The 16,002-nt window shown below is 61.8% G+C and overlaps 1 protein-coding gene across 1 annotated transcript; it reads right to left on the reverse strand.

The window, feature by feature from the left end:
- Window positions 1-576: 576 nt before the first annotated feature.
- Window positions 577-14,921, reverse strand: LOC119108104 (striatin-interacting protein 1 homolog; the record flags this gene model as incomplete). Its single annotated transcript, XM_037231681.1, is given in 19 exon segments — window positions 577-1,527; window positions 1,811-1,908; window positions 4,363-4,401; window positions 4,667-4,802; window positions 5,094-5,162; window positions 5,400-5,571; window positions 6,080-6,310; window positions 6,657-6,784; window positions 8,032-8,148; window positions 9,548-9,613; window positions 9,615-9,677; window positions 9,679-9,704; window positions 10,017-10,185; window positions 10,523-10,711; window positions 11,896-12,014; window positions 12,542-12,717; window positions 13,253-13,403; window positions 13,997-14,129; window positions 14,799-14,921. Coding segments are annotated over 19 exon segments (2,382 nt in total), but the record flags the coding sequence as incomplete, so codon positions are not given.
- Window positions 14,922-16,002: the final 1,081 nt, after the last annotated feature.

Below are 16,002 nucleotides of genomic sequence, written 5' to 3' on the forward strand. Positions count from 1 at the left end.
CCCCCAATCGACGTTTATACACGTCGATTTGCTGTCAGCGATATCATTTACAAATCCCACTCCTACCCCTGCTGACCCTGACCCCTTATATTTCGAGATCGATCTAACTCTGACCCTTTTCGTCGACTATCGTCGATTGGACCTTTATCCAGGTCGACTTTAGTCCTTTTTGACTTTTTGTCCATTGACTTTCCCTTATAACACTTATCCCTTCTAATTTCTCTCTTTGGCTTCTTCCTAATTTGACCTACTCATTCGATTATCATCTTCCGACTTATTTCCATTCAACTTTGTGTGGGTACCGCCGGAATCATGCTGATTTCCCCTCGGATCCCGGCCCTGGAGCCATCGGCAAATCCGTTGCCAAATAAAGAAAGAGAATTGTTCATCAAAACAATTTATCAACATCAAGCTTAAGGTCTGTGAAACTAAATGGATCACAGTCCAGAATTCCACACCGCGCAAGCTGAAAGCCACGCAAGCTCCATCCCAGCTTTCTGTAGCGGCCAGCGGCCGGTAGTCTGCAAAGCGCAGCCGGACAGCGCAAGCCGGCCGTGCGCGCCACAACAGCCGCCGTCGCTCGCAACTCCTGTATTCAAAGTATCCAAACGTTACAAAACGCAGGCAGGGGCGGGGGGCGGGGGCGGCCGAGGCGTTCCGCGCGCGCGGTCTGACTAGAGGTGACAGGTGGGCCGGCGCCGGCGGGGCCGCATCCGGGGTCCTCCGGCGCCGGATCGCTCGATGTAAGGCACGGGTTGCGGCGGAAGCCCCGCGGTCACGTAGGGAACACTCAGCGCATAGGCCGCCGCAGGGCCGCGATCACGTGATCACGGCTCGCTTAGACTACGAGATTAAAACACCGCCTGCCCAGGCGCTGCATTGCTAGATGACTGGGTTCGAGGCGCGGCCCCTCGCTCTACGGCTACTCCGAGTAACTTGGTCGCCTTAATGGCGGAGGCTTAAGCTCTGGGTTATCAATAAGCAGACATTCAAGTGCATACTTAGTGCAAGGGTAACCATCATAATGTTAACCACTAGTACCATGGATATCACCTACCACCCTACCCTCCAGCCAGCCGCTCGGGGCGTTCCAATGTGCAATTACGGAGTCTCAAGAGTTGCACTGATCCTCGTCAAAGAGGCGTAAGGGACTTCTTTGGTTTCTCCCATCCAATTCTCATTGCGCTGCAAATTATTCAAAGCTGTCAGCGATGCCACACAACCATCCAAGCGGCGCTCGGCACAGCCATAAAAAGCGACTGTGTGACCCGCCCAAAACTGTACAGCGCCCGAGGACGACGACCCCGCCGTGGCTCAGGCGGCGCCTCGACCCAACGGACACTGCTCAGGTCAGCCCATGTAGCCGGGCTCGATCAGCTTGTCCCAGTCGATGCTCTGCTGGAACACCTCTGTCTCCAGCCAGCGCCGGTAGTTGGCCTTGAACTCGGCCGTCAGCTCCATCTCGCGGCCGGTCGGCTCGATCTCGAGCTCGAGCTCGAGCTCCGGCTCCAGCGGCTCCAGCTCCGCCTGCCGGCGCCGTCAACGTCAGCGACCGGACCGCACGAGCGCGGCTTACAGCCGCCGCCGCCTGCGCTTGAGATGCTCCGCGTCCGTTCACAACACTCACAGCGCGCTTCTCCATAACGGAGTGATCAGCCAGGGAGACACATACCGGCATCCCGCAGCAGAAAACACCACCGAGCCCGCCCTCAGTAACTGTAACATGCCACGCAGCTCATCAGCGCCGCCGCCATGTTACAGACCCCCCCCCCCCCCTGTCCAGATCCGTGAGGGGGTGGCAGCCTGTTACCGTATGCTCGGGGTTGTAGCGGCGCGTGATGAAGCGGTCCACCTTGGTGCGCAGGGCGCCCTCCTCCGCCTCGTAGTCCCAGGGCCGCGCGTCCACCTCTGCAACGGTGCACGGCGCCGTGAGTGCCACCGACACTGGTGCCATGAGGGCCGCCGGCACTGGTGCCATGGGGCACTGGTGCCATGAGGGCCACCGGCACTGGTGCCGTGAGGGCCACCTGGACTGGTGCCATGAGGGCCACCGGCACTGGTGCCATGAGGACCACTGGCACTGGTGCCATGAGGGCCGCCGGCACTGGTGCCGTGAGGGCCACCTGGACTGGTGCCACGAGGGCCACCGGCACTGGTGCCATGAGGGGTGCCATGAGAGCCGCAGGCGCCGGCGCGGTGGGGGTCAGCGGATGGCTGCCACAGGTGCCACTCTGTCCAGCGGATGGCTGCCGCAGGTGCCACTCTGTCCAGCGGATGGCTGTCACAGGCGCCACTCCGTCCAGCGGATGGCTGCCACAGGTGTCACTCCGTCCAGCGGATGGCTGCCACAGGCGCCACTCCGTCCAGCGGATGGCTGCCACAGGTGCCACTCCGCCCAGCGGATGGCTGCCACAGGCACCACTCTCTGTCCAGCGGATGGCTGCCACAGGCGCCACTCCGTCCAGCGGATGGCTGCCACAGGCACCACTCTGTCCAGCGGATGGCTGCTACAGGCGCCACTCTCTGTCCAGCAGATGGCTGCGACGGGTGCCACTCTCTGTCCAACGGATGGCTGCCACAGGTGCCACTCCGTCCAGCGGATGGCTGCCGCAGGTGCCACTCCGTCCAGCGGATGGTTGCCACAGGCGCCACTTTGTCCAGCGGCTGGCTGCCACAGGCACCACTCTCTGTCCAGCGGATGGTTGCTACAGGCGCCACTCTCTGTCCAGCGGATGGCTGTGACAGTGCGCCTTTCTCCGTCCAGCGGATGGCTGCCACAGGCACCACTCTCTGTCCAGCGGATGGCTGCTACAGGCGCCACTCTCTGTCCAGCGGATGGCTGCCACAGGCGCCACTCTCTGTCCAGGGGATGGCTGCGACAGTGCGCCGTTCTCTGTCCAGGGGATGGCTGACACAGGTGCCACTCTGTCCAGCGGATGGCTGCGACAGGCGCCACTCTCTGTCCAACGGATGGCTGCGACAGTGCGCCGTTCTCTGTCCAGAGGATGGCTGCTACAGGCGCCACTCTCTGTCCAGAGGATGGCTGCCACAGGCGCCACTCTCTGTCCAGCGGATGGCTGCGACAGTGCGCCGTTCTCTGTCCAGAGGATGGCTGCTACAGGCGCCACTCTCTGTCCAGGGGATGGCTGCGACAGGCGCCGTTCTCTGTCCAGCGGATGGCTGCGACAGGCGCCGTTCTCTGTCCAGGGGATAGCTGCGACAGGCGCCGTTCTCTGTCCAGCGGATGGCTGCGACAGGCGCCGTTCTCTGTCCAGGGGATGGCTGCTACAGGCGCCACTCTCTGTCCAGAGGATGGCTGCCACAGGCGCCACTCTCTGTCCAGGGGATGGCCGCGACAGGCGCCGTTCTCTGTCCAGCGGATGGCTGCGACAGGCGCCGTTCTCTGTCCAGGGGATGGCTGCTACAGGCGCCACTCTCTGTCCAGAGGATGGCTGCCACAGGCGCCACTCTCTGTCCAGGGGATGGCTGCGACAGGCGCCGTTCTCTGTCCAGGGGATGGCTGCGACAGGCGCCGTTCTCTGTCCAGGGGATGGCTGCTACAGGCGCCACTCTCTGTCCAGGGGATGGCTGCCACAGGCGCCGTTCTCTGTCCAGAGGATGGCTGCGACAGTGCGCCGTTCTCTGTCCAGGGGATGGCTGCGACAGTGCGCCGTTCTCTGTCCAGCGGATGGCTAACACATAACTGCGCGGCCCGAACAAACCACAGAAAGGTATGAAGACACGGCCATGAACCGTACATGGCGTTCAGGGCACTGGCCAGGTGGTCCAGTTGAGCTGCGACTGGGCTCATGAGGACGACACAAATATACCGTCAAATCCAGGCAGGCAGACGTAACATACACAGACCCAGGCAGCATCAGAGACAAAGTCCGATGACATATCACAGAAGCTGAAAACGTAGTCACACATGTGAACAAAACGTGACAAAGAGCAGTGTGTTCTCAGACAATGGTGTAGTTTACACGAGCACCCATTATAGCCCATCGCGACGAAGACAAAGGTGACAAAAGGAATCCGACGAAAACATCCCTTTGGCACCGCTCACTCATTCAGGTTGTCCACGGGGAGGAACCACCGACACAAGGTCTGGCACTCAAAACCACTTTTTTCCGACAGAAGCCGCGGATCACCTGAGCTGCTCGTGACGCTGATCACAAGCAAGACAGCACGCCGGCTCCGGAACACAGGGGTCACGACAGGCCCGTCAGCGACAGCCCGACTAGTCTACAGCGCCCCAGCGTCCGACGCCACACACGTCCCAAGCAACAGTGACCCGGTCACCAGGCCTGGGAGCGGCCACAGAGTGCCGTCGCCGTCCGCCGTCCCCGCAGAGGGACTCACCGCCGCGGTAATAGGTACACAGGCGCGAGAAGTCAGAGTCTGGAAAACAACACCACACCAGACCAGCAAAGTCAGCCTCGGGACTCGGTCCCAGCAGCACTGTGCACACCAACACGCATCCCGTCTCCGATCAGTATCGACTTCACCGCTCGGGCCTGGCATCGGCTCAGTCCGACACACATAACTCAAGCGACCACCGCTTGTGGCCAGCCTACCCCCCCCCCCCCCCCGCCATCCAAGCTCTATTACCGGCCCGGCCGCCCTCACACCGGCCGCTCCGCCGCCCGCCGCCGAGTCCGCTCACCGTTGCCGAAGGCCCAGTCGTCCACCAGCCGGTGTCGCACCTTCTGATAGATGGCGCTGACAGTGCGCATGTTCGACTTGCGCCACTGCCGGCCCAGGTACTTGGTCTGCATCTTGAGCAGCTTCAGCGTGTACACCTGCGCGGCGGCGGCGGCGGCGGCGTCAGGCATCAGGGGCGCGCCGCCGGGCCGCCCTCAGGCCGCTTACAGTCCGTGTCTCCGGGCCCGTCAGTCACGCCCTGCCGAGTTCCCGTACCCGCCGCTCGCAAGCCAGTCTGTCAACTGATGACGTAATATGACAAGCTTCGTGAACATGAACTCGTGTGACTACTCGTGTGGAGAATCGTCTCGGTTTATCGTCAGAGGCCTTATGGCACGCGTCGCCGCCGGCTGGATCCCAGCCAGCAGCGCACAGCCAGAGCCACTCGCCTGCATCATGGCGTGCTTCACTCGCAGCGCCTTCTTCAGGATCGGCGCCGACTTGAACGCCACCAGCATCTGGGAACGCGGCACGCAGTGTCAAGGCACGGAAGTGGTCAGCGGTGGGACCAGGTCAGACCCCACACACTGAACAGTGCGCACTTTACAGCGGACTGTGACGGGTCCACTCATGAGATCGAATACAAGGCAGGCCTTCAGGAAAGTAGAAACCGTATAGAAGGATGGCCATGGTCCTCAGTCTGCAAATCCAAAGCAAATGAGCATCGCTATTCGCAACACATAGCACGTGCTTACCATGATGCGGGAGTGTTTCCATTTGCAGAGTTTGTTGAGGATGCGCAGGAGGTTGATGCTGGTGAAGACATTACGCCAGCAGAAGGGTTGCTCGTCGCCCAGCTGGAGCGACTCGGAGGTGAGCTCCGGCTGCGGCCCCAGCACGCAGCGCGGGAAGTCCAGCGCCAGGATACTGCAGCGCCGGCGCAAGACGGTCAGCGGTCGGCACACCGAGACAGGAGTGCAGCGGCCACCCCCAGCGAGGCAGGGGTGCGGCGGCCACCGCCAGCGAGACAGGAGCGCAGCGGCCACCGCCAGCGAGACAGGGGCGCAGCGGCCACCGCCGGCGAGACAGGAGCGCAGCGGCCACCGCCAGCGAGACAGGGGCGCAGCGGCCACCGCCGGCGAGACAGGAGCGCAGCGGCCACCGCCAGCGAGACAGGGGTGCGGCGGCTGACGCCGGCGAGACAGGAGCGCAGCGGTCACCGCCAACGAGACAGGGGTGCGGCGGCTGACGCCAGCGAGCAGCATATCATACTTATTACTTACTCATAACAGCATATCATACTTAGGGAGTCTGTTCGCCGCAATCGCACGATGCGCAGGCCACCTTATAAATAAAAAAGATAGTTTGAAACCCCTCCAGCAAGGACCACACCACCACCACCAACAGAGTCTCAGCGCGCGTGCGAGACATTCACCTGTTCTTGGCGGTGACATACTGCACGATGTTATCCTGATTGAAGAACTTGAGCACCAGCGGGATACAGTTGGCGAACACCAGGTGCTGGCTGACGAACTCAAACTGGTAGATGTGATTCAGCTTGAAGTGCTTCAGCAGCAGCAGCAGCACGGCAGACACCGCCTTGGCGATCACCTCCTTCTGGCGGTTGACGTCGATGCCGAGCTTCATCGAGTGCAGCACCGACATGCTGCAGCACGGACGGCGGCGGAGCGTCACAGCCCGGCTCGGACACGGGCCGGCGGCGGAGCGACGGGCAGGTGCGAGCCGTGACGCTGGCCCAAGAGACGGAGAGCAGCGCACACGGCACAGACGGCGGCGGAGCGACGGGCAGGTGCGAGCCGTGACGCCGGCCCCAGAGACGGAGAGCAGCGCACACGGCACGGGCGCGTGCATGCCAAGGGCACCGGGCGGTAGGCAGGGACGGCGCCATCAGTTTCCAACTAAAAACGTGACACAAACGACACCAAATGTCATTAATCTGCACGCCCTCCCCTGGATTCAGGCGGCGTTTAACTGACGCCCACGGCACTTACGGCATCTCCTCGGGCAGCGTGTCGGCCAGGATGTTGATCGAGTCCGACTTGGCCTTGGAGGTGGGCGCCGCCGCCAGAAGCACCTTCAGCAGCGCGATCATGTACTGCGGCAAACTCGGCAGCATACCCTGCGGCGGCGGCGGCGCAAGGCCGGGGTCAGCCGTCGGGTCAGAGGTCTGGCCAGCTGCTAGCTCCCACCAGCTACCGGCCGGCAGCCATTACCGATCAGCCCGCGAGCCTGTCAGATCGGTCTGATGGATCCACGACTCATGTCTGATCAGTCCGCGTCCAATGAGCGAACAAATGGGCGAGCCTTCAGGCAAACTGCATGCGCATACTACACGGTCCCAGCGATCATTGATGGTGACATTATCGTATACGTGCTACGCCGAGTCTGAATAATGCCGTTTACAATAGTTCCATGCATTTTTATATTGAATGACAAAGCTTTGCAGCTGGGTCGCACTAACAAAGCATTTGACCAAACGTTTGCACTGGCACAGAGTAGCAGAAACATGCCTGATGAAACTCTGCTTAAGTACCCCTCGCCACAGGGAAATCCTACCACTGACTGGACGGCGCAACACGTTCTCTCCGCGTGCCACTGCTTCCTTCCCGAAACGGTCGTCTGTCTCTCTGCCCCCCTCCCCCCACCCCTCTCCCAGTCAATCAGCGACCACCCTGGCCCAGGACGAGCGGTCACGGCCTCCGCCCACTTCACCGACAGATTGCCATTCACCACGGCCAGTTCATTCCACAGGGCAGTGGCCACATGCTCGGGCCGCGCGAGGGCAGCATTCGCTGCTCGCTCCAGCGGAGGACGGACCAGCGGTGATCCGCCTATTCCAGCGATGGACAGGCCTGGCCTCTACGCATCTCTCCCCAAGAACAACAGCGCTTACGCCTGCTCCTCCGAGACACAGGGGTGGCCAGCGCCGAGCAGTGCCCTCAGGTGCCGAACAGTGTTCCCAGGGTCCAGCCAATGCTCTCAGGTGCCGGGCAGTACACTCAAGCGCCGGGCGGTGCCCTCGAGTCCTGGGTAGTGCCCTCAGGTCCCGAGTAGTGCCCTCAGGTCCCGAGCAGTGCCCTCAGGTCCCGAGCAGTGCCCTCAGGTCCCGAGTAGTGCCCTCAGGTCCCGAGCAGTGTCCTCAGGTCCCGGGCAGTGTCTTCAGGTCCCGGGCAGTGCCCTCAGGTCCCGAGCAGTGCCCTCAGGTCCCGAGCATGCCCTCAGGTCCCCAGTAGTGCCTTCAGGTCCCGAGCAGTGGCCTCAGGTCCTGGGCAGTGCCCTCAGGTGCCGGGCAGCGCTCTCAGGTCCCGAGCAGTGTCCTCAGGTGCCGGGCAACTGCCCTCAGGTGCCTGGCGTCTGCCCACCCACCGAGAAGAGCAGCTCGGCGGGAGTCTGGGGCACGTCCGTCTCGGGCCGGCTGAAGGGGCTCTGGCTGATCTCCTCCTCCCGCTCCGTCTGCACCTCGGCCAGAGACCGGTACAGGTGCTGCCGGCAGAGACAGACCAATTGGGGACCGGTACAGACGCTCGCCGAATATGCAATTTAACAGGGGAACGGTACCAGTGTTGCTAAAGAAAATGTTTCACATTCTAAGATACTGAAGCAAGCATCATATATGATAAAGGACGCTCATATACAATAACTGATATGCTTGCGAGTGGAAAAGACCGCTCTAGACAACACAATTTCTCTGTTTAGCACATCAACTCCTAAATACGTCACTGTTTGAGTACGTCATCGTGCCTTGCACAACAGTGTTTGAGGGCCTATCACCACCCATTATATCTGGAAGTGGTGGTCACAAACGCCAGATATGGACGACTCGGCAGCTATACTTTCATTGGCCTTGATCGCCGCATGGCTAATGGAAGGGCAGAATTTGGATGGCGTCATTATGGCAGCATGGATTCCTGGGTGACGTTGAAAGTTCTCCCCAAATAGTCTGCACATCTTCGCGGGCGTATGACTCAGAAACTAAACATGTTTAGGTCTTAACAAGGCCAGGGCTGCGGACTGCGCCGAATGATCTGCAAGCTGGCTCATTTTGTTTAAAGCCTCCTACGAATATGGAACACTGCCTTTAAAGAGACGGATGAACGGACTGGGACGGAAGGGGGCACAGGGGGAAAGAGGGCTCATCGTGCCGTCAGGAGACGCAAATCAACCTAAAAGAAACCGGCACACGAGACTCAGAGAACGACACCAGGCCGGACACGCCCGAGACGACCCGACACTCAGACCGGTCCCATGGCAACAACGCCCGGCCAGACACGCTCGAGACTGTCAGACACTCAGACCGGTCCCATGGCAACAACACCCGGCCAGACACGCCCGAGACGACCCGACACTCAGACCGGTCCCATGGCAACAACACCCGGCCGGACACGCTCGAGACGCCCCGACACTCAGACCGGCCCCATGGCAACAACACCCGGCCGGACACGCTCGAGACGCCCCGACACTCAGACCGGTCCCATCGCATTACTCTGTTGTGGTTGACACCCCCCAACCGTCCATCGAATATAGCTCAACTGAACTACGACAACATAAAACATCCAAACGGCCACACAGTGATGCAACAGGGCACGGGTCAGCCCAGCTACCCAAACCTCCGCCTGCCGCAGCGGCACCAGCGGCTGGCGCCCAGCTCCGACGGGCTCACCTTGTCAGCGGCTGGCGCCCAGCTCCGACGGGCTCACCTTGTCAGCGGCTGGCGCCCAGCTCCGACGGGCTCACCTTGTCAGCGGCTGGCGCCCAGCTCCGACGGACTCAGATTGTCAGCGGCTGACGCCCAGCCCCGACGGGCTCACCTTGTCAGCGGCTGACGCCCAGCCCCGACGGACTCAGCTCGTCAGCGGCTGGCGCCCAGCCCCGACGGACCCACCTTGTCGAGGATGCTGCGGCCCTCCAGGATGGGCTGCGGCAGGCCGGCCATCGTCTCCAGGTCGTCCTCCACACGGATAGCCGACGAACTTCTCCCGGCTCACGGTCAGGTACTCCTCGATGTCCCGCTGGATGCACCTTCGGCTTCCAGGGCAGCGCTGCCGACGACGGCGGCACCGTCACGGAACACGTCCTTGCCCAGTTGGAATGTTTGGGATATTGCACGCGTCGAAATCAACGCGCAACGAGAAATATCACAACCAAAGTAACATTACGACAACATCGGGGCACAGACTCCCGGCCCGGGGCTGCGCACCAGCAGAAGACAGAGCACACTACCTGATGACTTGAACCGTGGGCTGTAACGAACTGCCGACAGGTCACAGCCGGTGCGGACTCGTCACCCGACAACAGCAGTGAGGCGGCCGCGGCTGCCCCCCTCCCCCGGCAGCGGCCGGCCCGGAGCCCACCTCTGCCGTGGTGGACGGGCGTGGCGGGCCGGGGTGAGTCGCAGCGCGGCGGGCTCCGGTCCAGCTCGGCCCCCGGTGCGGCCTCGTCGTCCGGCGCCGGCTCCGCGCCGTCCAGCGCGGCCATCTTGCACGCCAGCTCGTCTTGCAGGTCCACGTTGGACACCTTCGACTGCCGGCGGCGCGGCGGGCCGGTCAGACGCCAGCCGGCCGGCCGCGGAGACGTCCACGTCACGGCGCGGAGAGGGAGCGGCCGAGGCAGGCGAGTGACGCTGTCCACACGCTGGGCAACCTTTCTCAGACCAGTGGACGTGGACACACACGCACACACGCGCGGGCACATGTACATACGAACCCAGACGTGCCCAAAATCACACGGCTCTGGGCACAAAGCCTGAAAAGCGTATACCCCCTCCACAGCTGGCCTGAGCCCGTGGCTCCCACAGCCCATCCGTTCCTGCAGCCCCCTCGACCCCCGGACGATACGGAGCCCTCTTGCCGCCACTGACCCTGGTAAACCTGGGCCGATGCGGGTTGGGGTCGAACAGGTCTGCGGGCGCCATGACCGGGCTGGAGGCGCGCATGGTGCGGGTCCGCTCGACCGTGTCCTCGGGAACGTCCGGCAGGCCGGCGGCGGCGCGCGCCGTCGTCCGCAGCCGGCGCAGCTCGGCCGAGCCGCCCAGGGTCAGCAGCAGCACCTGAGGAGGGAGGTTAGGTCAGTAGAGAGACGGGACAACGTGGCGGAAAAGAAAGGAGAGTGCCGGCGAGTAGATTGGGGTGGGACTGGACGGTCAGCAAGCTGGGACAGGGGCGGATCTGGCCTGGGGTTTGGGGGGGGGGGGGGGGGCAACCGTTCGTGGCCAGCTGGCTGGTGTGGGATCCGACGTCCAGTGCACTTATCAAACACGATGTCTGCGCCGAGCATGACTAAGCCGCGTCAACATGCGTTTTAGTTTGATATTCAAATCGCTGCCAACTTTTCTTCATGAAGTTTTTTCCGGAACGGAAAGAACTGTTTGCTACCGCACCATCAAAGTTAAAACAGACGGCAAGTAGACGAAACTTGTATGAAGTTCTGGGGATGTTTCCTGGGGGGCCAAAACATACTCTCAGTTTTTTGGGGGACATGGCCCCGTGCCCCCCCCCCCCCGGATCCGCCTATGGGCTGGGACAGGACAGCTGGCGGGTATATGCAATGGAACTCTCTGCAATAGCTGAAGATAAAACAGGGAAAGCAGAAAGAAACCCATGTCCGTACATCCTATGGCGTCAAGACGCAATACGGCAAACTCCCACATCCTCTATAGGACATTAGGCTGCGGACCGTCCCCACCCGCAAGTCCCTAGGGAAGCTTTCAGCTTCGCTGCCCTCCGGCGCTAGCAACCGACGGGGGGAGGGGGGGGGGGGGGGGGGAGCAGGTCACGTCCCAGCTCCACATGACCGGCACCGGCAGCCGGCGGGGGAGGACCAGGTCACGTCCCAGCTCCACATGACCGGCACCGGCAGCCGGCGGGGGAGGACCAGGTCACGTCCCATCTCCACACCGGCACCGACAGCCGGCGGGGGAGGACCAGGTCACGTCCCAGCTCCGCATGACCGGCACCGGCAGCCGGCGGGGGAGGACCAGGTCACGTCCCAGCTCCACACCGGCACCGACAGCCGGCAGGGGAGGACCAGGTCACGTCCCATCTCCACATGACCGGCACCGGCAGCCGGCGGGGGCGAGCAGGCAGGTTGTTGGGGTGTGTTTGGGTTCGAGCTGGGGCGTGCCCCAACTCCATATGACCGGCACCGGCCGCCGGCGCGGAAGGGGGGAGCAGGTCACGCCCAGCTTCACCTAACCGGCGCCGGCAGCCGGCGGGGGTGGCGTCGGCGGCTCACCTTCCAAGTGACGAGCAGCACCTTCTTCATGGGGAAGTGAGGCGCGGCGCCGCTGCAAAAGCGAGACACCATGCCCAGCAGGGTGACGGCCAGCAGCTCGCCGTTGTCCTGCGGCTGACCTGGGGGCGGGATGGAGATACGGCGTTACCGCCAGAAGACGCCGTGCGGGTCAGGGTTGCAGACGGTCGAAGATCGTGGCTTCCAGCAGGGCACAGCTCCGATGGAGATCACCATCAGACAAGCCATGAAAAGGGCCGTGCAACGTGACAAGACAAATCACGACTCAATGTCTTCTCAGTTGTCAATATTCGTACAACTTCACGAGTATTCCAATGACGTTGGGTCGTCTTCGCCACTACTGGGGGGAATCCAAACCTCATTTGGAAGAACCTTACATCGCGTATGAAACATTACGACCACGCAGGCGGCATTCTGAAACGCAAATCATCACCGACTGCCGACACAGCGATCTGTCGTGAAGTTTGTCCCTGCTGGGAAAAGACACAGCACCCTCCTGCTGCGATGTAAGAGGGCAACACGCGGTGCATGTTCCCGAAGCCGGCCGCTGAAGTGAGGCCGCCAGACGGCGGGACAGCGACCGGTCCACCGGCGAGCACGCTCGAGCAGGTGGCGCCACCTCACCCACCCAGCTCCTGAGCGAAGGCCTGGCGCAGGCGCGCCTCCTCCGGCGTGTCGTCGCCCCCGTCGGTGCGCATCTGCTCCACCATCAGGTACAGCACGCTCAGGATCACCCGCAGGTCGCTGGAGTCGGCCAGCGAGACGGCCAGCTTGCGCAGCGCCGTCACCGGGGCCGTGCCGCTCCTGATATACAGGGCGGGGTCAAAGTGGGGTCAGAGCTGTGTCAGGGCGGGGTCAGAGCGAGGTCAGAGCGGGTCAGAGCGGGTCAGAGCTGTGTCAGAGCTGTGCCGCTCTACATGTGTGTGGACATGTCGTCCCGGCTAGGAGCGGATTCGCCAACGCTGCTAGCGAACAAGGGCGTTCACAACAAGACAGAGCGTTGAGCTACCTGACTGCACACATAGAACGTATCCGAACTTGTATTTAGCGTCTAGGCGTTGTACATCGCTAACATTTGACATCAATCAATTGCAATCGTTGGTTCCTGGAAAAAAAATTAAGGCAGATGTTCGCAAACCACACGAAAAACACAAATCATCGGTCAATCCCCGTCTCCCTCTCCAACGCCAGCGTCACGGCCATCCAAAATTCACAGCAACCCAAGCACCAGCAGTATACAACCACACAGATCACCGAGCACAATAAGCTCGTGCTTGTCATGGCACATCCCGGCGCTGACCGCGCCTATACGCCGCCACGTCACCCCGGATCAGCTCACTCGATCTCCAGCTGGAGGATGTCGACGAGCGTAGGCAGCACGCCGCACTTGTAGAGCAGAAAGACGTTGCGCCGGGACCAGGCGCGCACCTCTGGTTCGGTGGCCAGGTCGGCCCAGCAGCCCTGGCTGACGTACAGGATGGCGCGACAGGCTGGAACAGGCCACAAGCCGACCGCTTACAGGGCGCCGCGTCACTCCAGAGCGATGCCCCGCTCACATGGCGCCGCGTGCGGCCGGAGCAACGCCCGCTCACATGGCGCCGCGTGCGGCCGGAGCAATGCCCCGCTCACATGGCGCCGCGTGCGGCCGAGCAATGCCCCGCTCACATGGCGCCGCGTCACTCCAGAGGTGCCCCCACCGAGGCCAAGCCGCGCCACGGCCGCGAGCGTCAGCGGGGCTCATGCAGCTCAGCTACGTGCCGGTATGCCACGTGCAGCCTTACAGCGCGTGAGTTGCGTCACTCACGCCGGCCACTGCCGATTTTTCCAGGCGTTCACACTGCTTACCGCTGCTTTGCTCGTGAACTCAATTCCGGGGTTTGATGGCGAACCCCCCACTGCGCCTGCCTCCGCTTTCGCAGCCGTCATTTGAGCCCTCCACCGTGCTCGTCCCCACCTTTGAGACCCTCACTTGAGTCCTCCATCGCGCTCGTCCTCACCTTTGAAACCCTCACCTGAGTCCTCCACCGCGCTCGTCCGTACCTTTGAGATCCTCACCCCGGTCCTCCACCGCGCTCGTCCCCACCTTTAAGCCGGTCATCCCGTCTGGCCAGCTCCACCTTGTCGACCAGCTTCATGACGACGGAGGTGCGCTGCGCGTCCGACATATCGGCCCACCGCACGTCCAGCCCCAGCTCCAGCACCGTGTCGGTGAGGTACTGCCGGCAGCGGATCACACGCCGGCGTCACGGACAGTCAAGTCGTCGGACGCCACGTATACGCCCTACAGCCGTATCTGTTTGTGTGCGTGGAATCTCAGCGAGCTGTGAGTCACGGATTCTGGCCAGGCATGTGTCGAACAGTCCAAGTCTCACGGTCGCTCGAGTGCAGCCGGCAGCTGATCACAGGCAAAGCGAACCAAGCGGCGACGCTTGGTTCGCCGCCCGGACTCCCGGCAAACACGACCCGGTTCATCGAACCGCGACAACCGGACCTCGGCCGACAGGCACGCTCCTGCCGAAAACAATGGACCGCGGGACATGGTCAAACCGCACGGTCGGCGGGCTCCGGTCGTTCACTGCCGTATAGCTTCAAGAAGGGGAAGTGTAGGCATTCGAAGAAGAAGCGTGCGGCGACAGAAAAGCGCGTGTCCGTTGACCGTCGCTCTGACCAATAAGGCCTGCCTTGACCAACAACATCCGCTACACCGCGCCGCGGTGCATCCTTGACCAAACGCTCAAACCTTGACAAACGCGAACCCCACCGCGCACGCCGCGCCGACACGTGTCCAGCCCGCCCTGCCTCGAGCGGCGGCGGTCCTTGAGTGCCCATCTGACGATCCGGACCGACCGCTCAGCCCTGACCGGCCGCGGTCGCCCCCTGCCCACCTGGTGGTTGAGCCCGAACTCCGGCAGCTCAGTGAAGCTGTAGAGCTCGGCGATCTCGCGGGCCGCGCTGTCGGCGTCGGCGTACACGAAGTCCAGCTCGGGCACGTCGTCGGCCGGTCCGCACTGCCACCGGTCAGCGGTCACGAGCGTCAGTGATCAGCAACGCCCACTCAGGCGGCGGGCAAGGGCCGCACAGGCCCCCTTCGCACGGGTCACAGTTGTGGGGAGGGAAGGGGTACGTGGGAGTGCAGGCAGACATTGGCCAAGCCAACCCGAGATACAGGGGATTTTCCACCGCTCCCACTGCTACTGTGCTTTTGGGAGGAGCCCCGATGTCACGAGACGGTAAGAGGCTCGTCAAACCAGTTCCAAGCTGTCGTGCCATTTGTGTTGAATGCGGCAGTGGATACCCCCCCTCCCCCTCCCCCTTGCCACATGCAGGAGCCCTGGACCGGTAAGACGAACGGTTGCCGGAGTCACCGGTGTCACAGTGTACGTCTGCGGTGTCTCGGAGCCATGAGCGCACCTGGTGGCACCGAGAAAGGTGTGCAAAATGAGTGGGGCGTAGGAATGACTCATACACCGAATTCAACGAGAGCTCCGAGTCTCCGGATGTGCATAAGTCCAGACTAAGTCTTCAAATGCACTACTGATAATCCTCGCCGACAGCTGGCTTACATTTGCAGCGCTGGGTGCCCACAGATAAAAAAACTAATAACGATGCTGTTCCGCGAAATGAAAAGCTCGGGATATCACGCTATACGTGATTTTCGGAAACCGCTAAGTCATTGGCGTAAGCTCTCGAAGAGCCTTCTCCGAAGTTAAAAGCCAATGGCTTCAACTTCGTACACGCGAAGCCGAAGTCATAGCCAGGGCCTACGTACTAAGGAAACACGAAGGCAAGCAGAATCAGTTAAAATCACGAGACTGAAGCCAAAACGAAATTAAGACGCTTAGATTTAGACTGAAATGTAGCCGAAATTTGGAACGTTGTTTTGCGGAAGAAAGAGCATTTCCACGTCTGCTTAAACCGTACGAAATCCGAAAATATACAGGGAGTGTTTCATATTTGCATGAAGCTTTAAACTGAACTAGCATCTTGCTGATCATTCGGCGCAGTCCACAGGCTTGCCCTTCCTAAGACCTAAGCCTTTCTAGATCCTGAGTTACACGCCCGCGAATATGTGCAGAGTATTTCCGGGAG

This window comes from Pollicipes pollicipes, unplaced genomic scaffold, assembly GCF_011947565.3.
Source record: "Pollicipes pollicipes isolate AB1234 unplaced genomic scaffold, Ppol_2.1 Scaffold_6686;HRSCAF=7923_pilon_pilon_pilon, whole genome shotgun sequence".
Taxonomy (NCBI): Eukaryota; Metazoa; Arthropoda; class Thecostraca; order Pollicipedomorpha; family Pollicipedidae; genus Pollicipes; species Pollicipes pollicipes.